The sequence below is a fragment of the Haliaeetus leucocephalus genome, unplaced genomic scaffold (genome assembly GCF_000737465.1).
Source record: "Haliaeetus leucocephalus isolate CR32 unplaced genomic scaffold, Haliaeetus_leucocephalus-4.0 Scaffold506, whole genome shotgun sequence".
NCBI lineage: Eukaryota > Metazoa > Chordata > Aves > Accipitriformes > Accipitridae > Haliaeetus > Haliaeetus leucocephalus.
In genome coordinates this window covers 6329912-6353617 of record NW_010972942.1, presented here as the reverse complement: position 1 = coordinate 6353617, position 23706 = coordinate 6329912, and the positions used below count along the sequence as shown (strand labels likewise).

The window sequence follows — 23706 nt, the reverse complement described above, 5'->3', positions numbered from 1 at the left end:
ATGATCAACCAGGGGCACGATAATGCTATTGTTACTCCAAATAAACTCTCACTGGTCACCAGTGAAAGGATTCAGTCCTGGGAATACCTAGTGACTTTAAAGCAAATCACCGCTGATGTTTTATTTGCAAATGGCAATTAGATTTAAAACTACTCCTTGATTCTCCACAAAACCATGCTTTAATTATGCTTTCAGTTTGGCCCACCCATGCAGAGTGAACAAATCTATTGTTTGTTATTAATACATAACACACTTTAACTTTGCTACAGAAATTACCATAACAACTTATTCCTTACTGAGCTAATAAACTCAAAAAGCATGTTCAGCATTGTGGTTAACAAATGCGTTACAGATGTTTGTCTTGTTTTGATTTTTTTTGGTGTTTTATATATTTTCAGTCTGAAAAATTGAAAAGAAAGCCTAATATATACATTTGATATAGAGTTTCTCAATTATAATGCCAAGTATATCCAAGCACACAGAAGCATGAGTTAGAAAGAACATGTTATATTATCTCATGACACCCTCTATTAACAATGTTAGCTTGTTAGGAATTATATTTTAAATAGAACTGCAGAAGTGACAACCCATATTTTACTTAAAATAAGTTAATATTCTAAACCTGATGACAACTCAAAGTTAAAAACCAAGAGATGCAGTCCCTAGTTTCTTTTCCACCTCTCAATCAAATTAATAGGTGTTTCAACATGATCTCTGAACTTTCAAATATTTTTCTATAACTACTGGTTAAAAGGCAAAATGTGTCAGGAGCAAAGAGTTGGAAAAGAATGGTGATTTGGCAGCCTGTTTGCCTTCTGGAAATGCCAAAATCCAAGTAAAATTAACCAGAAAAAGAATTTTGGAAAGAAGCATTTAGAAACAAAGCTACATAGAACAGACAAAACATCTATTGTTGAACTCACATACATTAAGAGTCAATAAGTTTTCTAGTATCAAAAAAATAGCCCTTATAAATGGGAAAGAAAAATTGCGTCGTACTATTTTGATGAACTTTTCCCTTAAAAATAAGCCTTCTATTTAAATTGGCACCACCAAAAAAAGAATATTTGGCTTCTTAATTCAAATGGAAAGACTTTAAAATATGAACAAAAGTATTCTGTCTCTCTTTTAATATTGCTCTATTTGTAGAGCTATGTCTTCCTTTACTTTACTTTTGTAGGCATGTGAGGTGGAAAAGCAGGTGATATTTTCTCTCCAGCTAGGCCTAAGGCTACTTCTCCCTCTGACATTCCTGCTTATCTTTGTGCCTAGTTACCACCCCACCATCCTTCACTCCTCATCAGCCTTTGTTTTTTAAACCAGACAAGGATTTCTGTTGTGCCTGAGCACTAACCGAAGTCACGCAAAGAAGTCTCTGCTCTAGTCATTGAAAGGAGTTAGATGGACTAAGGGTCTAAGATGCAAATGAAGATCACTAGCTACACCTTGATTATCAACAGCTAACATAACAGTGTCGAACTAATCCCGTTCTGAGCTTCCATCCATAATAGGAACATCATTTTGAAAAGCACAGTAAATGGGCAGACAGAGCATGATATTGGTTATGAACCCATAAGGTTAATTTTCAACAAATGGCTGTGAATATATATTTTAAGTTTCAATGTATGCATGACTTAAATTAAACATTTTTATTAAACTTTTTATCACACTTCTGAGTCTGAGAAAATGGCTTTTTGCAGAGATTTCTGTGAACCATCTCACTCCAAGGTATTTATAAATGGCAGAAAAAACAGAATGGGGATTTCTCTAAAGTAATACTAAAATAATGCCATTTATTAGGTTAATTTAATTAGGAGAAAAACATATAAGAAAATCATTGGCACCTACTGAAAATGTCAGATTAAATACCATAAAAGCTAAGAGAAAAAACAAAACAGGTTGCTTTTCAAAAAAACCTTAATTCCTTGATTAAACACAATCTTTTTCTATAGAAAGTTCCACTTAGCATAAGAACTGTGTTAAGCTGCAGCTCTGGATACCCACATATTTACCAGAAGCAAAAACCTTATCTGCATTAGGATTTTAAGTATCTGTGTAGTCACAGTCTTGCAACTGCTCTAGTAAAAAGCACAAGAGCCTTGGTTTAAGGCACTGCAGCAGATTAAACTCTGATGGCAGACATCACAGTGGGGGCTGAAAACTTGAAAAAAAGACAAGGCTGGAATAAGGCTTTAAAAAAAAAAAAAAAATCCCATACCAAACCTTCTTTTGCAATTTTAAGCCACTAATTGCTAACTAATTATTGTGAGGTGTCACACAATGAGAAGGAAAGCTAACAACCTCTTCTTGTTGATTAGGATTTGCAGGTTCAGTCGGAGTGTCTTTTCAGGTATGGTCAAAATCAGGTACAAATCTCTGAGGGAGGTACAGTTTAGCTAAAGAAAAGAAATACCAATGTCAAACTGCTTAAGCAGGCCTCTTGTTTTGAATACTGGTATTGGAGCCAAAACATTGTCTGTATGTCATTTCTAAATTCTACCCACTTGATTTCTTTGTTTTGTGGAGAAACAAGAAGCTGAAAAACAGGAAAGTTCACTTTGGGTACAAGGCTTATTTTCCACTTAAGCCTACAGGTCACAAATGAAGGGTTAAGTGAAACCAGGCTTTGTTTTTCTCAATCTCTAAAATATATTAAACCACATTAAAATAGCTTATAATTTAAAGGAAAATTCCTTTAAAGCCTCTGAATATAAGTGCTTTCACGGAGAGTGGAAATGTACATAAAGACCACAGTATTCTAGTGCCAATACTGAGATGTATTTCCACCTGCTCCAAGACGCTAAAGAAGGGCTCCGACTTTTTCCAAATCCCAAAACTTAAACAGTTGACATCTGGCTCAAAACATAAGTTTTGAGGTGTTAGAAGCCCTGAGGTCAATTAAAGTAACTGATAACTTTGTATTTGGTCAACAGATCTCTCTGTACATATTAAAAAAAAATTCCAAAAGCATAAGGAAATGTTTTGGTTTGTTTCTTTTTCTTCTCTTCTGGAAGGACAAATCATACTCCTATACTAGTTTCATGCATTTCCATGAAATTCACAAAATTCAAATCACCCTTACATAAAAATGTAGCAGTTTATACCGTGACTGCACAAACTGCAAAACAAAGGTATTATTTTGTTCCAACAAAGCTGAAGGACAAAAGTAGGGAGAAAGTAGAGCACAATAGCAGTAAAAGGAGAGGAGGTGATAAAAACAGATGAGAAAGTAAGAATATACAGGAAAGGGTGGCACAAGCAAGAAGTTATGATGAACGAGGTAGAGAATAAGGAAAAGAAAATCAATCCCTTCAGCAGCAGGGCTGCTCATCATTCATAGTCATTCACCATGAAACTCACTCAGGCATTATGAAAAGAGCTGAATGCCAAGTTGCCAAATCCCCTATTATTTAATTAGGATATTTTTGTTTGTTTGAAGATCTGGCTTTTGTATTTTAATGATTATGTGAGCAGCTTAGATTTAATTTTTTAAAAGGGCATTTCTAGCCCTCACCACAGTGCAGAAACATATGAGAACATGAAGTTAGATTGCTCAAAAAGCAGAATACAGGTGAAAAGAACAAAAATTCCCCTCAACAATTTTAAATTTTTTTCAGATTGACTTATGATCTGGATTTCTGATTTTAAAGGCCAGAAACCATTAGGAAACACTCTTTAAAAAAACGTGCACCTCCCATTGCTGCAAATAAACCCTACAATTCTCATATGACAGATATATGTTCTAGCATGTTTGCTTTGAATGTTTAACACTGTCTTCCTCTAATGTCTATGGAAATTGCTAACTGTTGTCTGAAGCTGTCAGTAAGCCAAGAGAAACTGTGATATGAATGAAACTTTAAGAAAACAAAGCAAGAATGGCACACTTTCATGACTGCATCTGAGAGTCAAGGACGTGCATGTTGCTACCCCTCACCAAAAAGATCTAATATTTATCCACAGCATAAACACTAATGCCATCATCCCTCTTAACATCAATGGTTGGTCGTCGTTTAGCAATGCGGAAGTATTCTGCCACATGCCACGCAACCAGAGCCAGCCGGGAGAGAGCTACACCTCAAGTAATCAGTGCCAACAGTGATGAGGCTGCAATCAGGAGTCACCCACCTCCTTGCAGCATACGTATTTATATCTCTTCGCAGTTGAACACTAGCCACTTTCCTCAACCTCAAGCATCCAGCAAGAAAGGTGTTTATGTTCAGGCCCCAGGTAATCAAACCACTATAGGAAACTAGTAACAAATGGAAAAAATATGCTCGCGCAAGTACTTCTACAGTGATGGCTAATTAGGCTTTTCCAGCACTACTCTGCTGCCCAAAAGCAAGTGGTGAGATTCTGCTGGCACTGAGTTTTTTTGTGAGCACTGGGATTTTTCTCCTCATTCTGAACTGAACTGTCACAGATATGGTGATTTTGGGGTGCCATGAAAAAGCTGGTTTTGGCCTGAGAAATGGGAAATAACTTTCAGTAAATGTTTAATGCTCTATAAAGCTGTTGTCCATAAAATAATTGTTGAAACATTTAAAGTTTTAGTGTCTTTTTACTACCTAAATATAAACTAATAACACCTAGGAAACCAAGGTTGCTGAATTAACTTGCTTTTCTGACACATAATGAAAAAAACTAATTATATTCCTCAAACAGGTAAGCTGCTATTACAGCAAACACTTCTGAAAATACACCAGACTTGAACAAGCAAGAAAGGTTGCAAGGCAATACTGCTCTAGATTTTAATAATGCAAAAAGCTATTAGGAGGAATTCAGAACCTTACCCAGGCACGGACTGAATCAGTAGTAGCTTTGCCCTTCACTCAACTGGGTGTAGGGTAAAACCATTTAGCGATAAATATAAGCTTTACAAGAAGACAGAGTGATTACATAAAGCCAGACAAAACTATCTGGTTGTTCATTATATGTAGAATTTTTTAAGGTTGCCAAAAAATCACCTTCTAGTTATACCTTACATGAGGTGAACATGAAACGGCGTAACAGATTTTAGCACAAGCTGAGACATTAGCTTTCAAATACAATCCTGGAAAAACAAAGTTTGATCTCAGAAGGGCATTCCATTCATAAACTGTTCTTATTCACCTAAGACCGCATTTCTCTTCGGAGAATTACCAAGGAAACCCACAGTCTGTAGACATATTCATCAGTTCAGTTATGATTTATAGACTGTGCATAATAGAAAGATTTGACTCATAGGCAGACTTTCAAAAACATCAGTCAATATGTAGATTAAAAAAAAGTTAAAGTAAAAAATGTTAGACTAATCTGTCTGTGTCCAAAAGTATTCTTCCTCTTGCCTTCCCAATACAGAGCACAGTCCACTGCTGATCGCTCAGAACTAAAATGTTATTTTAGCAATCACTCCTGGAAGTTCTTCACTCTCTGAGGGGAGCTAAACCTTTGCAGATTTTGATGATATCAACAGGTTTCAGACACTCTGTACCTACAAACCAAACCTCAAGTGGTCAAAGTATTACTCCCAACACTATTTAATTATTTACTGAATATAAGAGCTGAGTAAGTGCAAAGAATGGAAATGCGAAACAGCTTTACTCCTTGATTTTTTATGTCTTGAAACACCACTACCGGTGTGCCTCTAGAAAAATCAACTAATGTTCTGGGCTTCTTTGTGTATCAACCATAAACCAGCAAATATTACTGAAAATTTCCATCAGTTTCTTGACACTTACCCTTCCATATCTGTTAGCATAGGACCCTGTAAGCAAGGAATGGAAAATGATGATTGTCTCATCCAAATCCCAAATGAATACTCTCTGTAAAAAGAGAATCAAATCAATGTGTTCCTCTGTGAAGCTGATACTTGAAATGGAAAGTTAAAATTTGAATCAGTAAGCGCACAAATAAGAAAATTGTATTGAAATGGTTATATATTAAAACCATAGTTTCCTTGCCATTTATTTTCAGAACTAACAAGTTTTTTCCAGAATAGGGTAATACAATCTGTTAGCTTTTTACTACAATTGCTATTATATAAAATTATTCTATTAGAATAGAATTATAGTTATTGTCAAATACACACAGAAAATGAGATTGTACAATGTATTATTTTAAAGCCAGATGTGAGATAGAAACTGAAATAAATGAAGAGAAGCCTCTGAAAATTAAATCTTCGGGGTTTGAATTCTGTATTTCTGCAAGTCTTACAAAACAAAGTTCATATAACTGCTCTTGAAAATTACCTCTAAAACCAAAATAAAGCAAATTGCTGCTAAGCACTTAAATCCCCTTAATCTATGTTAATTTTTAATGGATTTTAGGCACCTGAAGAATGAAAATTATCAACTTAGATGCTGCATGTGTAAGAATTTATGGCATCAGTAAATAATTCTTTTGCTTACAGCCAATGGAAAATATGTGTTTTAAATTTGTCCTCTGACCACACAGAAAATTATATTTTAATGAAAAATAAAGTGTTCAAATACAAGTATTTTAAATCCTGGTGAGATTGTGTTTCCCATGATGACAAATGGGCTAAGCTTTTGGAAAGGAAAAGTAATGCAGTGTGGACACTCATAGCTGTGGTGTGTCATTGGAGATGTGTTCTCAACATAAAGCATGGGCCACTGGGAGGAATGTGAACATAGCATGAGAGAACAAAACCCACTATTGTGCTAGAAGTGTCTCCTGTCCAAACACAAACCTTTCTTTGACTTGGGAAAAGCCTGCTTTTTTTTTTTTTTGCCTTTTTTTTTTTTTTAATCAAAAGGAGAAAGAAACCCCCAGTATTTTTCAGAGAAAGTAGGTGCTCTTCATGAAGAAGGTTCTTTAGAAGAAAAATTCTATCTTCTATGAAAATACTGTTAGAAAAAAAAGAAAGGGAGCTCCAATGCCACTTTATTTTTGATGTGTAAATAATATTTCTTTGTGCAAAATAATGATAAAAATAGAGTCAAAGACATCTAATATAATGTACCTCTAGATCAGAGTCAGGTGGTGGTGAAGGATTATTGTTTCTTCTGCCACGTCCACGTGATTTCCCATCTGAACTACGACGCAATCTATCTGAATCTGAATCTTTAATGGGTGTTGATGGACTGTGGATTGTACTGTATTCTGCTGTAGTAAAGAAATGACATTTTTACCCTTCAGTTGAGACTTCAAAATGTTCAACTTACTTGCTTTTTACATGTGACACTAAAACCAGGATGTTCACTAAAGAGTCCTAACTAAAATAATTAAATCTACAATGATAAGTGGCAATACTGATACATAAACTAATTCAATCAAGTTCATGTAAAGACAGACATATAAATTATTTCAGTAAACAAATAAAAAAGGAGTAAGTAAAAAAACCTCTTCATTCCTTCAAATCATAGAGAAGATCATATCACTTCATACACAAGATTAAACTCTAAATGAACAGTTTTAAGGGATACTAGCTTTTTTTAAAAGAAAATTGATTTAATTCTAAGTTTTCAAACATGCCTTAAGATAACCATTATAGTGACTGGCAAGAAAAAAACATCCAGGTGTGAAAAAAAAATAACATATAGAAATTGAGAACTTTTCCAAATTGTCTGGTTGCAGACACTTTACTTTTAGGTCGCTACATTTGAGCCAGATGAATAGAATTCTTTCTAAATATGGCATAAAACAGAGTCCTTATTTTCCCAGGGTAAGTTCAATTGATAAGTTTTAAATATGCATCAACTATGAAGATGAATTTTATAGTATTCTTCAAAGGCCTACTCAACTTTTCCAATGAGTACCTTCAAGACAGGATACAATTCTTCATAAACTGTATTGTATGCTAATTATTATGCTTCAGCAAAATTTATTTACAAAAATCTTTACTGTTGTTGAACAGGTAAAAAAGAATAATTTACGTAAGAACAACAAAGTTCTCCTGAAAACGTGCTAGTTGGAAGATGTTTTGCTCTTCTCAACATCCATAGACTCAGTAACAGTGAAGTGCTTGAACATTAACAAAGCAGACACCCAGCATAAATTATCCTTCCTAATTCATTTAACTAGAAGTACCATACTCCTCAGAAATGCCACAACACATTTTTAATTCTCTTTTTGAGACTTCCTTTCACAGTCTTAAGTTCACGGACAAAAGACTTATTTTGACCGTTATCATCAATTTTTTTTTCCTAAAGCCCCCTATTTTTGTAAAGGCAGATAGAATTTCCAGCATACAATATATTTATCAATTTCTCTTCTCAGTTAACATTAACTGCTCTTTAGAGTTCAGTAGAAGTGGATATTTGTATCAATATTAATTTTCTTTTTAATCAGCCTAGACCATGGCATTCCAGTTTGAACAGACAGGTATACTTCTCATACAAGTGATTCTTTCTCCTGAAAAAACATCCTGTTGAGGTCAAAGGTTAGATTAAGGAGGAGACCCTGGACATCTGTGTAACACTACATATTCACAATTACTCAAAATAATAATGGTTGCTTGCGCTGAATGAAAGGAAAAGGTCTTGAAATTCTCATGTTCAGCCTTCAAATCTACACTTAATGGAAATTAGTATATATTATGTATTTCACATTATACTTTTACCTAAGTATTTTAGGCTACATTAAACAAAGCAGAATAACAAGGTAAGATGTAACTCAAGGTAAAACAAAGAATCTTCAAAAGAGACTCGACCTATACCTTTACTCGACCTATACCATTAAGTCATCTGTCTGGATGGGCCAGACCTTCACCTGACAGAAAGACTCCCAACCCTACCTCAGGACCCCAAGGTTGGCTGGGCACACCTTAGCCCACCCTTCTTGGGATCACTGTACCTGTATCATTCCCAAGAAAGATTTTGCTTGTCTTGCTTTTACAGATCTCTCCAGGAAATCTACTCTGCTACTTTAACAGCCATGCCATTAAAAATGGAACATACAACTGCAGCATTCATTACAGCAATATAAGTTCAATCTGTGAAAGCAGGGAAAAAAATTATTCCCTTCACTGTATTTGCATGCAATTTGAAGACTGTTCTCAGATCTCCTTTGCTGTTAAGTCAAGCCTTCCCTGATGATCCTCTTTTCTAGGTTCTGATTATCGCGCTGTATAGTTTCTCCAAACTGGACACAGTGATCCAAAGCAAAGTCAAGCAAAACTTTACTTCCCATGTCCCACAGGCTACCCTCCCCTTGGCACCACTTGGCAGGAGACACTGCATTTTCTGCATTATTTTCAATAAATGTTAGTTTCAGGATCCCTAGATCATCTTCCGAGGAGGAAGCGACACCCAACTGGTCATTGCTCAAAGACCTGGCCAAATATTGGACATGAAGCGAACACACAACATTGCTAATACCTGGAGCTTCTGAGCCTACTCAGGAGACCAGTCTGTTAGGAACAGTGTGACAGATGGCAGTAACCAATGGGGGAAAACGTGACATCGTGTGCAAGAAACTTATTCCACATATGTAAAGGGAAACCACAGCATGTACTCTTTGGATTAAGGCTGTTCGACAGGGCAGCCTCCATGTGCACGGCTGGGTTACCAGCTCCCTGTCCAATGGTCACTCTCGGGTCCTCATAAGGAAACCCAATTAAAGAATCCAGTATCCAGCTGAGCCCTGAGCCTCGACAAGCCCAAGCCCTGACAAATTCTGGAGCAAGAAAAACAACAGCGGCTGAGGGTACTTGGTGTGCCACTAATATCTGGAGTACTGAGAGTGGTCCGCAGGGAAAGGTAGAGCCTGGAAGGAGCTGCCAACATTCCCCATCCCACATTTGTGCAGTTCATCATTCCTGCCTAAATGTATACCTCACACCTGCTCCTATTCAGATCACATCGCCATTTTTTGAGTTCTCATCCTGTCTCCAAAGAACTCGCAGCCCCTCTCAGCATGGTGTCATCTACATATTTAATAGGCAAACACATTCTGTTCCGTCATCTAAATGATTAATGAAAATGCTGGGCCCAAGGCAGACACTGAGGAATGCTGCTGTAGCCATCCTTCTATTTTAACAGTGAGCTCTCACTGACTTCTCTCTGGACACGGTTTCCTACACAGCTTTATAGCATTCTGCTGTAGTTTCTGCTAGACTGCTTTAGCCTAGTTTCCTTATAAGATTGTTCAGTGAAAAGATTTAACTGTCAGGGCAGCAAAAGCCTTGCTGAAGTCAAGCTATATAGCCACAAAATACATTATTTTTATACCCGTCATTCTACATTCATTGATACGAGGGGGTTAATTTGTTCAACCTCAGCTGACTTCATAGTAACAGACATACTTCAATATTAGCCAAGGGAAATAGTTATGTTTCTAAAGCATTGAATTTAATTTTATCCTGTTCTTGAGCATCACACACACTGGGAAGTGCAGGAGAAAACCCAGCCCTTCACAAAATCATGAGCAGAAAATGGGATGAGGATCAGCTCTCCACTGCCTGTCCCAATACTAAAGCAAGGTCACAAGCTGGCAGCAGCCAGGTTAAACACAAGAAGGAGTTCAGATAAAAGCTAGGAGATTTGTGCCACCTTTTGTCAAAAAATTCCAGGCTCCCAAAAGACTACAAGGGTTCAAGGGGAGCCTGAAGACACTCCTGAAAGAGAAGCATTCAGGGGTGCTACAGCCGTGCTGCATCAGCGGGTTGGGTCTGTGGGACCAAACAAGTGGTGTCAATGACCCCAGGCTTCACTGCCTGTTTCTGGGAGGTCCTTTCAGCGTACGTCCAGCCTGATCTAATGTCCTGAGCATCCTCAATAGGGGCTGGAGGAATTTGGTACTGTCTGGAGGACACCCTCCAGGTTAGTTTTGTCTGGAAGGACTCCAGCCGGGTGCTCTAGGACCGCTCTCCTGAGCCAAAGCTCTTTGCTTCAAAACCGACTCCTGCTCCAAATTAAAATCCTAATGCAGGCACACCCTAAACATACAAACAACATCAGCTTTGGAAATCCCCTGAGATGAAAATATCTGGAAGCTGGAAAAGCGCTTAGGGCAAGTCTTATACAAGCTTAGCCTGTCCTCGCTGCTCCCGGGGTGTCTGCTGATGGCCACTGCCGCAGGCAGGGTACCAGCCCGGTCGATCTATTGGTCTGGACCACAACAGCCAATTCTGTGTGTTGCATATGCCTTCACAAAACTATATTAATAGTGAAGCAACAGTTATTCTTCTGCATCCATTAACAGACACATAATTTCAGATGTCTCTGCTACGGCACATCTCTGCACTCTGCCCCAGACTGTCTGACACCAAATGTTATGGCTTGTTTCTGCTTCACACACTCAGAGTTCCCTCTTCCAAACCTTGACCAAGTGTAATAGACCCAATCTTGACTTCTCTAGTCAGTCAGAAAAAACATTTTAAACCCAGATTCTGTAAATGTATACCTCCTTTTCCAGGTGTGACCAGTACCCCCTGCTCCTGACCCCCGGTAGTCACCCCTGTACTGTATGGTGACACCAAGCCAGACAAAAACTACACATAACTGTGAGGAATAAAATATATTTGCATTCTGGTTTGCCTAAAATACATGAACCATATTGTAGCATACCTTCCCCTATGCTTCAAGGCACCATATTATTCCAACTTGACATAAAATGTCATAAGCATATACTTCCCTGTTATACATCATCGTGGGTGCTTTTGATGGTTTTGTCACACAGGACAATTTTCCATCATCTCATATATAAGAATACTTTGATTACTTATGAATAGACAATATAGCCACAGAGACACCATTTGCAACACCATATTCTGTAATTCCTTTCTGTTTGTAATGGAAATCCCCCCAAAATAATTGCTGTATTTTTTTACTGTTGATTTCAATGTACTATACAGCAATAGTATCGAATGACAAATTTGGGGATAACTAGCTGTCCCTGAAATCCCCAAATCAAGTCTATCTCTAGGTAAATCTGACTGACAAGTGTGTGGGTAGAGCTCTTGCTGCTGACAAAAGGATTGCAAATTTCATCAGACTTTTTCCCTACTACACTGAAAGGGTATGCAAAAAAGAGTAAACGCACATTATCAAAGTAATCATATCTTGTGTCATGATGTAAATCACATTGACAAGATGGGTCTAGGATACCTAGTATAGTCAAATGCCTCTGCAAATAGGTCTGTACAAATATTTTCCATTTAGATTGTGTCCAGATTAATGGTTCCCCCCCAAATCTTATACTTAATTTTGAATAAGCACCTTAAATCCTCAGGCCAGTGTTATTTCAGCACCTCTATACCACAATAAAAATATAAGATACAGGTAGTTTGAATACGTCAGTCTTATGCTATGATTTTCTTACTTTTGCATAAATAAAGCTAAACAAAAAATTTCACAAGCACAATACAAACTTCTTCCTTTACTGCTTACATAAGACTGGACCAGGATTAAACAATACAGCAGAATCACATAGGTATTTCAGGATTTTTTTTTTTTTGCTTCTCTGTAAAAAATATGGCTACTACATTAGTAGTAAGTAAGTAAAAGTACTAAATAAGTATTGCAAGAAATATAATAATGCCTGCTGACAGGATTATAGGACGACATCTTTAGTACTGTTTTGACAAAACATCAAAATGTTCTCCACTTGAAAAACAAATCTAATGTTTGTCTATTGAGGACTATGGTCATACTGTTATAAATTTGACATAAACCCTCAACAGTCTGTTAAACAAGGCTGTTAGAAATATTGGCAAAACCACATATTTATTTCAAGGCTTGGGTGACTTTTTGATTTAGGTTTGTATATTCAAAATAATGACAAAATACCATATTAACAGTATTATCTTATACATAACAGTGTACATTAACTACAGTGTACATTGACAACAACTACATGAGCAAGCCCTGCAGTGGTTCAGAATTTTTTCTCTAACTTTCAATGTTGAAGGAAAAAAATAACAAAGCAATCACATAATGGACAGGTACTACCTCTCTCCATTGTAGGCATTTCTTCCTTACTTATTATTTATGGTTTCAAACAATTTGAAATTATTGTTACTTTTAATGCTACTAAAATCAATGATAAACATTCTATTTATCTATTAAAAACATCTATTGAAAAGTGCATCAAGTTCTTAGCCTCAGCATATCTTGAGACAGTGAGTCAGGTTATATATTGTTGAATGCAATACAAAAGAGTTAAAAGCTGTACATTGTTAACATAAAAACAGGAGAACAACCATTACCAGAAAAGCAAAAACAGTGCCATACTTTGCCATTCGTTACTGCATCCAATCTTGTTTCTGTTTTCACAGAATTTTGATTGTGTTCCCTTCCTATATAAATATATACTCTAGATTTACTCTTCATTATACTTAAGAAAAAGAGCAAATGTTAGAACACCAGTAATGCACTGTGAATACAGCAGTACTTGTTTCCATATAGGTATTAGTGAAAAGTTGCCTATATAGTCTCTTTGCTCTGTTTCACTTTCCTGCCTCTAATTTATTGTTATGAAATATGATAAGGAGAAACTGTAAAAGTAGCTTTCCCTTTTGCAGTACTAAATGTGATATAGTGTTCAAGGAAAAAGAAGTTTAGTCTTTAAAAGCAAAATGGTGACCCATGGCTGAGAACAATTTTTGTTGGCTAGCACAGCCCTTGTGGGGTTTTTAATCTGCATTGTGAAATATGTGAGTAATATGAAAAAAAACCTTCCAGTAATATTTTAAACATAATTATTGCAGAAACCAAGAAAACTGAGAGATCAATTCTCAAGAACAATGCAAGTCTCTCTTGCGAGAAACACTGTTTAATAAATTATAAAACCAGCATCATATGAAATAGAAGAATATATTCAGCTTTGTGAACTCAATCTCATAAACAAAAATTTGCACAGATCAAGAATTTTCTGTTACCAGCTGTGATGATGGAGTTGAAATATTGCAAGAGAAAATTATTAAAGCTTTAGAAAAAGTAGTAATTTTCTACATTAACTCTTAGAAATACACGTTCCTCTAATTATTTTAGAACATCAGGGCAGGCATAATGGGTTGGGGCAAAACTCCATCCATCCAGGATAAATTTCAACACTGGCCAACAGCAGGTGACTGGGTGAGAGACCATAAAAAAGGACAAACATACACACAGTGCTAACTCATCCACTGTCTCCAGTGATTTTTTGTGTCAAGAATTTCTTGAATTGCCATTGGTGTCTGTGTAAATCCAACCTTTGAGTTCGTCTAAGCAATGCTTGAACTGGCATAAACTTTTTGCGTCCACAACATCCTGCAGCAAGGAGCTGCACAGCTTACCTATATGCAACATAAAGAAATACTTCCTTTTGTTCACTTTGACCCTACTTCAATGAATTTGAGTGTTGGAAAGGAGAGTGAATCTTTGCTCACTAGTCTACTTCTATTACTTTTAATCATTTTAATTATTATTACTTCTCTTACATATTACAGCTCACACAAAAAATCAGCAACTTACTGTTCATACCTGGGATAATCTACTCTTGTATGGACTGAAAGCTCATCCCAGAAGGAACCTAATATTTTATTGTTCTTCTGATGAAAAACATTTTCTTCTGCAAAGCAAAAGTTAGAATCCTACTAGTGGAAAAAAAACTTTGAAAATTCTTACTTCTGAACTGAAACAAAATTGCCAATGAAATCTGAAGCAAAGCACACATTAAAAATTTGAAGTGTCATACTGAGATTGTTTGGTTTAATAATTTTCTGATTGTATCACTAGCAAAAATACAGCCTTCTGATCACAAGAAAATAACATTAATTTGTATGTCTGATCTATGGAGACAGGGACTATCAACATCTGTGCAATCAAAAGGTTTTTGTCATGACTGAGGTACGAGAAATTTTTCAGATCCACAAAGGGAAGAGAAAGAAGAAACACTGAGCATGGAAAATCTCAGGTTCTTCTGCAAGAATCCCTGGATGTCCTGGATTGTATGGCAAAAGCTTGCATATTTAACGAGGTACTGTGGGAAACCATAAAAGGATTATTTTATATTTGGACAAGGAATTAAATATATTTTAACTGAAATTATCTGAGCTTTCTGAGTCTGCAAAACTCTACTAAAAATGTCACAAGAGCACATAACTACCTTCTCTCTTTTCACATGCTTCTCACCAGACTCTTCTGTTTCACTTACTGGCCCAAATTCATAGGAACCACCTATGTCTGTCAAATTATTCTGGTGCCTCTCTAAAGTCTGAAAGCTGTTCTGTGCTTGTCCTGGCATAGTTCAGAACCGCACAGATTACATGTTTTTTTTAAATATAGAAGGTGTCTAGGGATATCAACATCCACTAAGAACAGCTGCAATTCAGCAGCTGGAGCCTATCCTACTAAAGGGGTACAGTAGCCTAATGTGATGGCTCTGCACTGCTCCCCACCATCTCTCATATGCAGTGTTCCAGTTCTGGTAGAGAATTAGCAGCCTAACTTGACCAGACGTGGCAAAACATCCTACAGAAATTTAACTAATTGTAATTAAAATTTGGTTAGTTTGCTTCTTTGTTCTGTGTTTTTGACCCAGCTATGAACTTCCTTCTCTCTAATATGCCTTTCACTTGCCCCCCTCCACCAGAATTCCCTTCCTCCGTGCTGATCCTTCTTTTCTTTGACCCCAACCTTGCTTTGTCTTCTGACCATACTGTGTATGAGCTCAACTGAGGCTTTGCAATAAGCCTCAGCAAGAAGAAAGTAAAAAAATTTACACTGCCCAAGGGGAAATGGCAGGCACAGCACTGGATTCGCTGACTGGTCCTTGCTTCCCTTCTACCAGGGTTGAAGGGTTTGTGAGGCAGCAAAAGGCTCTCACCTAATTTTAACCTAGGAACCCAACACTGGTATGTCAGCCACCTTAAACTGCCCTCATACCAGTGGAGAGGCCTTGGCACCTCAGGATTAAGACTGTAGTTAAACTGAATTCTAAATAGAGGTACTCATCTCTCTCCACTCAATACAGAAGGAGCCTTAAGGGGCTCGATCCTAACTTAAATGCATAAAGACAAATGTGTAAAGATAAATGGTGAAATCTGGGTCTAGCCCTATAGCTTCTGCTGACTGCAACCATGTTGGTGAAGGGGAACAGAAAGATGGGTTCCATTAGCTCCTCCTAATAGAGAGTGGCCCACAGAAGGTGCTTTCCTAAACGTGTCCTCAGCCTGTGGTACAGGCAGCCAGCCCAAGATAACCCCATAGCTACATTAAGAGTTGTTTGCAAACCATCTGAAGGAACTTCTTCGCTAACATAAATAGCTCAGGGAAAGAGATGGCAGTCCCAGCAATGCCAGAGGAGGTGTGCACGTGCCCAAGGAATGGCCAAGCAAGTAGTGGTAGGGCACCCATGGATGTACAGCTTTCAATACTTGAAAGCATAAACTAGAAGAGGGCTTAGGTGCAGGACCCACCCATGAGAAAGCCCACCAAATTCTTTCAAATTTTTAGACACAACTTTCTTAACAAGAGTGTGGAAGATTTGAGGGAGAAAGACTTCTTAAAAAGGAACTGATAGCGAAGTTCTGTCCAGGCTTAGAGAGCACCGAAAAGTATTTAAATAGGAAGACAGCCTTTAAGCCACTAAGTTTAAGCTCGGGAAAAGTATACCTCCTCTCTCCGTATGTGTGTTCACTGTTGCTTTTAGGAAGTATCGACCACTTTAAAAAAATATATGCATAGATTTTGCAAAAGATCCAAACCCGGATGATACAATGATTCAATTTTAGTATCTTGAAAAAAGCGAAAACTTGATCACATTTGTTTTTTGGGGTAAGAGGAACTTACTGCTTCCAACTTAAAAAGAAAAGGAAGCAAAGCCACAAGAAAACAAAACCAAAAAATTAAAAACAAAGTGAAAAGCAGAGTAATTATGCAGACTCCAATACACATCCATATATTCTAAAAGCCGCAGACTCCAATATGCATTCATATATTTAGAAAGATTCCTTTCTCAAATACATTGCACACATGGGATCTCATGTATATAAACACACACACCAGCTGTATTTTCTCCCCTTTTTATTTTCAGCAAATGTATCAAAAGAGACAACACTGCATATATTTTCTTCAGGTAGACACTCATGCAGAAAAGCAAGAGAGTCATAGCAAATTATATTAAAGCTCACATTGCACATGCAAGATTAGTCCTATCAAGTACTTCAAGAAAACTAAAAACAATCTCCCCCAACAAAATTCCAAAACAAAACCTCCTGATAACATTGTCAAATCATAACTGTTTCTTACCGCATTACTGAGAAACACATCTGCAACCGTGGACTTTCTCTCTGACACACTGCAAACTTCTGCCATCTACTAACTACCGACATGCTTGAACTGTTAAAAAATGTATTTTTTTTTTTTTAATAATGGGAAAAGTATTTTTCACCCCTCATTTCCAAAAACAGTTGGAGCAGTTTGGCATAAATGTTCAAAAAATGTCTCAACTAGTACAGGACTGCCAAATTCCAGCAAGAAAGGTAAAACGACTGGGAAGAAGGACAAGCCACTGAAAATCTTTTCTTAAAATGGAAACACTTGTGCAATTTTAACTCCCCATTACAAGCATTATTATGTCCTCTGAAAGTGAAAAACACAAAAGCTCTCTTTCAAGTGGACAGTTGGTCTATGGTCTGAAGGCCTCTCCATTTCAGTCTTACTTAGGAAAAAATCAAAGGAGTTTATCTTAATGAAGACAGAGCTTAAAAGCATCAGGTTCTGGTTTAGTGTAAAGACCTTCCCATATCCTGCAATTTTTAACAGAATCATTTTACAAATAAATACAAACAACTTGTATTTCACACAAGCTTTAAAACTTTTACTGATCCTGGTTTTTCTTTAGTCTATTTACCATTAGAATCTGTGCAAGATGTGCCACAGGCTCAGAATTAAGAAATAATAAAAAAAACAAAAACCAACGACTACACCAAAAAAAAAAAAATCCAATTCAACCTCCTTTCAACTTACAAAAACGTGCCTCATAGGGACCATAAAATCCATGTAATTACCTGCTGCAGGATCTGTAACCGCTTGACTGGTGATGCCAGATGGTGGTTCCTGAAGCTGGTATGTTGCATTTGTGGAGGGTGTCGTTGGGCTGGTGTTACTGTTTGTCATGTAATGTGAAGGATATGGTGAGCTATTATAATACTGTGCATATTGGCCCTGGCCAAAACTGGGATAAGAGGGATATTCCTGCAAGACAAAAAAGCAACTGAAAAGTCCATCAAAGTTTTGCTACTTTTTAGTATAAATTCCAAAATATAACTACAAACACATGTCAGACTTTCAGCACGTATGCTTCCTGGACTGGATGCCGTAGGACCTAAAACTGCGGGGCAGTAAAATGAAATCTAAATTACACATAATTTAGTATGTCTTCTCATACAAACAGTTTATTAGACACACTGCTGAAGATGTGTGAATAAGAACATCAACCCCCCGACAATTAGTTCTACTATTGGAAGATGACAAATTGAAGAAAAACATTTATAAATGTTAGTTTAGCTTGAAAGGATGCTAATTTCTTTCAAAAAGCTATTTAAGGGCTACATTTTTTCAGTGGATGAGAATTCTAAGTTTCCTCAACTCATATTTACAAATTTACCTGCTGTGAACTATTAAATCCAGTAGAATTTGTGAGTGAATTATTTCCTGCATATATTCCTGATGATGTTGTAAAACTGCTGCCTGCAATGAAATGAAAAATTATGTGAATTACTAAAACACAGTATTGGAAAATAACTTCCATCATGTGATTATATCATAAGGATATGGCATATTTGTAATATTTCCCATATGTTGACCGATTCGGTTGTCATCAGCTCTATAACATGTTAATATATGGAAAGTGATAATTCATCGTTCCTACACCCTATATTTCATTACTGCAATAAAAAGAAAAACTTGAAATTTAGACAGGAATTTGGAGCCACCTCGGGTCTGATAGAATATTAGGCTATCCCACCCCTCCAAATAATACCCAGCGCTGTGGAAGTAATGAGGGTTTTTTTACTTTCAGTTTTTGTTGAACAACTGCGAGCCTTGTCCCGAGGGATGCCGTCTCCCCTCACTGAAGCCCACTGGCTCCATTTCTCCTACTGTCTTTGAGAACCGGGTCCTCTCCCCATCCTGAGCCTCAGCCCCTCGCAGGAACAGCAAAAGCCATAACTCCCTGCTCCGAACAGCTCAGCCCGACTGCGAAGCCATTAGGATTCGCTAATCGATCACAGACAGCCTTGGGCTGCAAACCTTCTTCTTTTTTGATAGAGTCTACCGGGCATGACACAAGGGAAAAAAGTATATCTCTGAGAAGGGAGACCCAAGATTGAATTTAGCCCAGAGACTGAATTACCGCCTTCACCTCCCTCCTCCCCCTTTCACGAGCCACCAAAAATAGACAGATGGGGCTCTTGCTTAATACCTAACCTGAGAAGCTGTTCCACTAAAAGGGCAGCAACCCCCTTTCAGCTGTTTTGCCTTCACTGGTTATAACCCGGGAGTGACACAGCCACCAGCTGAGACATATGGATGCACAGGGTGAAGCTACTTAAGCCACCAGAAAGTCTGTAATGAGGCAACCTATTGAACTCGTCCAGCGGGAGAGCACCAGCCAGCGAGGAGCTCGCATTAAAGCTCAGGGGTTGTTTACAGCCTCCCTCACTGCCGAAACCTGCCTCAGTGCAAAGATACACCAAGACGTTGGGAGCAAAAGCTTGCAGGTGAACGAAGGAGGCAAGGAGGGATGTAAATGAACAGGGAGCCAGCCGTACAGATGCACCGATCCTCTGATGTACCTGACACAACTCAATTAACAACCAAATCCTATGCAGCGGTTACCCATTGGGAAAAGCGACATTTCTTGCAAATCCAAACAGCAAGGAATGCAGGCAGGGCTGCATGCTTAGTACAAGCCCTAAAGGGCATTTGTGAGCTATTTACTTTTTTAAACAACAACAACAACAACAAAGCAATAGGTATCCTAGCTGTAAGAAGTCAGAAAGAAAAATATTTAAATGTTTTGATTGCAAAAGTTACTAAAAACGCACACAAGTTAAGCCTCAAAGTAGACATGAAGTATGTCCAACAGCAGTGGGAGCAAAAGATGAAGCTTAAACTTAACGTGTGATAATGACTGTAAACATTTCTCTTGTATTTGCTCTTAGTGCAAAAGCTCTGTGGTTGTTGATAGATGCTACTAATCCTGTGAACTAAAATCAGATTACTTCAGCAGAAGAGTTGACATCCAAGTTTAGCAGATAGTACAGATAAACAGTACTAATGAGAAAAACATGTTGTTTTAAACTTAATTTAAAATTGGAAAACAGATGTTATTTTTTATTATAACGAACCCCAGAGCCAAAATATAGCTGAAAAATATTTTAAATTGCAAAACTTTGAAATGCTATTTTATTTCTAAGACTGCTTTGGCTGGAAGAATGTAAGTCACTGTGTCTCTTTTTATTTCTGTAGTTATTTCTGAGTGATTCCGTAATACATTCAAACACAGGTTTTATAGGTGCGTGGTTTGAGCCATTCTAAAAAGATATAAAAGGCCTCTCATAGTTATAGGAAGAAAAAAAACCCCAAACCAAAAACTTTTTTTGAGGAATACATTATCTTCCCACAGAAAGTTTGGCAAATAATTTGCAAGAGCAAATGAGAAAAGTAATTACATGCCAGCCAGCATCTCTCCCTCTCAGACAAAGACACACACATACTAACACGCAGATCTCTCTCTTTCATCTCATGGTCAGCACTGGCTCCTATGGAGGAGGGGTAGGGGTCTCTTAGACCGTAACAAACATGAAGCAGGTTTCTCAGAAACGGCTCTGTGGGCCACCCAGAGCTACTGGCCTAAAGTTGTTTTTCAAATACTCCAATTTTGCCATTTGTTTTTTAAATAATCGGCCGCAGCACGGCATAGAGCTGCTGCTCCTGCCTTTAGCTGAACAAACACAAAAATAAGAACCTCTGCAAAACGCACAAGATTTACTGCCCCAAGTTGGCCAGCTACATAGGTTTAAAATGTGATAAAAGCTGTAAATTGCAGGTCAAAGGTCTATTTTGCAAAGAGCGCGGACCCACATTAAAGCTGGGAATCCCAGTCAGCGTCGGAAGACGGCCGGTCCCTGCTGGGACCAGGGCGCGGGCTCCAGGCGCGGGGCTCGCCCCCGTGCCGCCGCGATGCGCAGGATGCGGTCCTCCCCTGTGTATTTGCCACAGAAGTCCATTTGCTTTCCTAGCTCCGTCTCCTTGCCATGGGCTATGTCTATCATCAGGGTACAACGTATGTATGTGGCAGAATTTTAGTGCAGCTCTCCTGGGAAAGCCTAAGACGGCCAGATGGGCTATTTAAACTCAAGGTTTCTTCCGTTTGCTTACAGTGTTTAAAAATCCTTGGCAAACTCCCCCTTGTTGTCCTAGTAACTGCTTAGCCATCCAGCACAATATTTTTATACTGTATAATAATAACTGAATACCTTAACGTTTACTTTTTTATGGATGAATTCCCAAACCAATTGGTTAGTATGTTCTCAAACATCACAGTCTTGGTAACGAAAACAATGCTGGTGCTCATCACAGGTCTAGTGCCCTTCCAGCGGTAGGGCACGCGCGTGCAGGGTAAAAGCCCCATTTTTATCACAGTCAAAGGATACTCAGGAAGACAGTGGCAAATGGAGCTCTTTCCTTGGTGTTTCCCCCAGCCCTTCTCCGCTCCATTTACCCTCTCTGAGCAATGCTTATAACTCTGCCAATATAGGAACAACGGCCCATTCCCACAGCCATTAGTCATGTATGTGGTCTTTCAGCATCTATGAAGCAACTTATATGAAAAACAGCTTTAGGAACATACTCATTAAAGTAAGGGCGGGGGGAGTGGGGAGATGGGGCAGCAGAACCGCCTAGGTCCTCTTCCCACCCTCTCCCCTCCACACCCCCTGTTCCAGGGATGATAAATTTGTAACAAACAAAAATCCAATTACCAGAATAACCTTAGCAAGGAGTCACAGGCAGCAATTTTCCTCATCATTTTCAAAAGTTGGCAGTCTCTCCCTCCGCTATTGTTCGGGGACTAATCACGCTGTAATTTTAGCAGGGTCAGGAAAAGCACTGGGTTTAATTGGCTGCACACGCACCGCGAGGCAGCGCCTTTACGTTGCAGGGAGACATTCGCCCCAGGGAGAGGAACCAGAATAACTCCAAAGCTTTCGAGCACGAGGTAACCCCGATCAGGGAGCACAAGCACAGCAACTGCAAGGCTGCTAGGAAATCCCCTTTACTGCAGGCAAGAATGCCAGCAGGGCCCCAAGCACGCTGTCATGTAACGCTTGGTTGTGAAGTAGGTTGTGGGATCCATTATCTCCATTTAGCAGCTCAGCAGCCGTACGCAGAAGATGAAGAACGGCTATTGCAGACTACGACGAGGCTGAAGCTGCAGCCTGCCCATATACTGCTAGAGGGGAAAGAGAGAATAAACTCATTTCCCTCTCTGGAGGTTTCTGCACAAACAACTAAACAGCAGCAGCACTACCCCCATCTTCTGTCAAAAGAATAAATTTTGTCTTTAAATAACAACTGAAACTATGAATAGGTTCTCCTAAAATTAGATGAGGAAAGGGAAACAAATGTTCCTGTTTACTTTTAACATCTGTTCAATCAAAAGGAAGAATTATGTCAATTTAAAGTTGTTTCAAATTCAAAAGTCAGCCTGATGAAAATATTAAAAAGACATATTCTCATGTATAGTATAGATAAATACTGTCAACATTTAACTGCAAGAAAGACCTGTTCAGCAATGTGATTCTTTTCTACTCAGCTTTTGACAACTCCACCAAGATTTCTGTTCAAAAAATTCTCCTTATTTCCATTCTCATGGTCTCTAAGTAGGATACCAGTCCTTCCCTCATCCACACACCGCGCTGTTCGTGAGCACAACAGAGATGACATACACACCACCTGGACCCCCAGACTCTGACCTGTGGCTCTTCCACCCAAGCCAGACTGTCAGCAATCTGCTGCCTTCCACAGGTAGGCAGCTCTCACCCCAAGCATGGCACAGCTGGAGCAGAACCCAGGCTCAGACCTGGGTGAAAATCAATGCCTCTGACCCTCCTCTCATCAGAGCTTCACAACTGGGTCATCTTTAACACATTTCTCTTGCAGCATATTTTTAGATCCTTGCCTTTCAATGTGTACAGCTGAAATGCTTTCCAAGATCTTACCGTTCCATCTCTTGACAACCTCCACCCTTTCATGACCTTGAAAATTCTGATCTTATACACATTTTGCACATAGCAGGAAACAAACCAATACCCTTTATGACAGACCTCAATGTAGTCCACTGACTGAGTCCTAGCTTTGCTCTACTAATGCCAGAATTCACTGCTTACTCTTAAAATTTTCCAACAAGCACTCTCTCACATTATCCCATGCTGCTCCCCCTTTCCTCCCTCCATCGAATGAGTTTCCCATAGACATCTGCAAAACTACTTCATTGTCCTTCCTAAAATCCCTTTTTATTGACATCCCTTAGCTCTGTATCTTACAAAAACCCCCACCTTTAGAGCTTAGATAACCAATATGGGGTGACAACTGTTTATTATGCCTAAACAGTGCCAGCTTTATTGTTATATTGGGCCTTCCTAGCCTGAGTGTTTTATTTTAGCCTCCAATTTCTGTGGGGACCATATTTTCATTTGGCTGTATAAGTTAGCACAACAGGATCCTGATACATGACTGTGGCACAAAGGCACTACTGCAATAGAAATTATAGACAACA

General features: G+C 38.4%; 1 protein-coding gene across 2 annotated transcripts in view; it reads right to left on the bottom strand.

Moving 5' to 3' along the window:
- Window positions 1-23706, bottom strand: part of EYA1 (EYA transcriptional coactivator and phosphatase 1) — an 82741-nt gene that overhangs the window by 37902 nt on the left and 21133 nt on the right. For both annotated transcript variants that reach the window (XM_010575890.1, XM_010575889.1), the window contains 4 exons: window positions 18532-18614; window positions 17933-18119; window positions 6962-7101; window positions 5718-5801 (listed from right to left, as the gene is read on the bottom strand). In XM_010575890.1, coding sequence (XP_010574192.1) covers window positions 5718-5801; window positions 6962-7101; window positions 17933-18119; window positions 18532-18614 — 494 coding nt within the window. The remainder of the gene's footprint in view (window positions 1-5717; window positions 5802-6961; window positions 7102-17932; window positions 18120-18531; window positions 18615-23706) is intronic.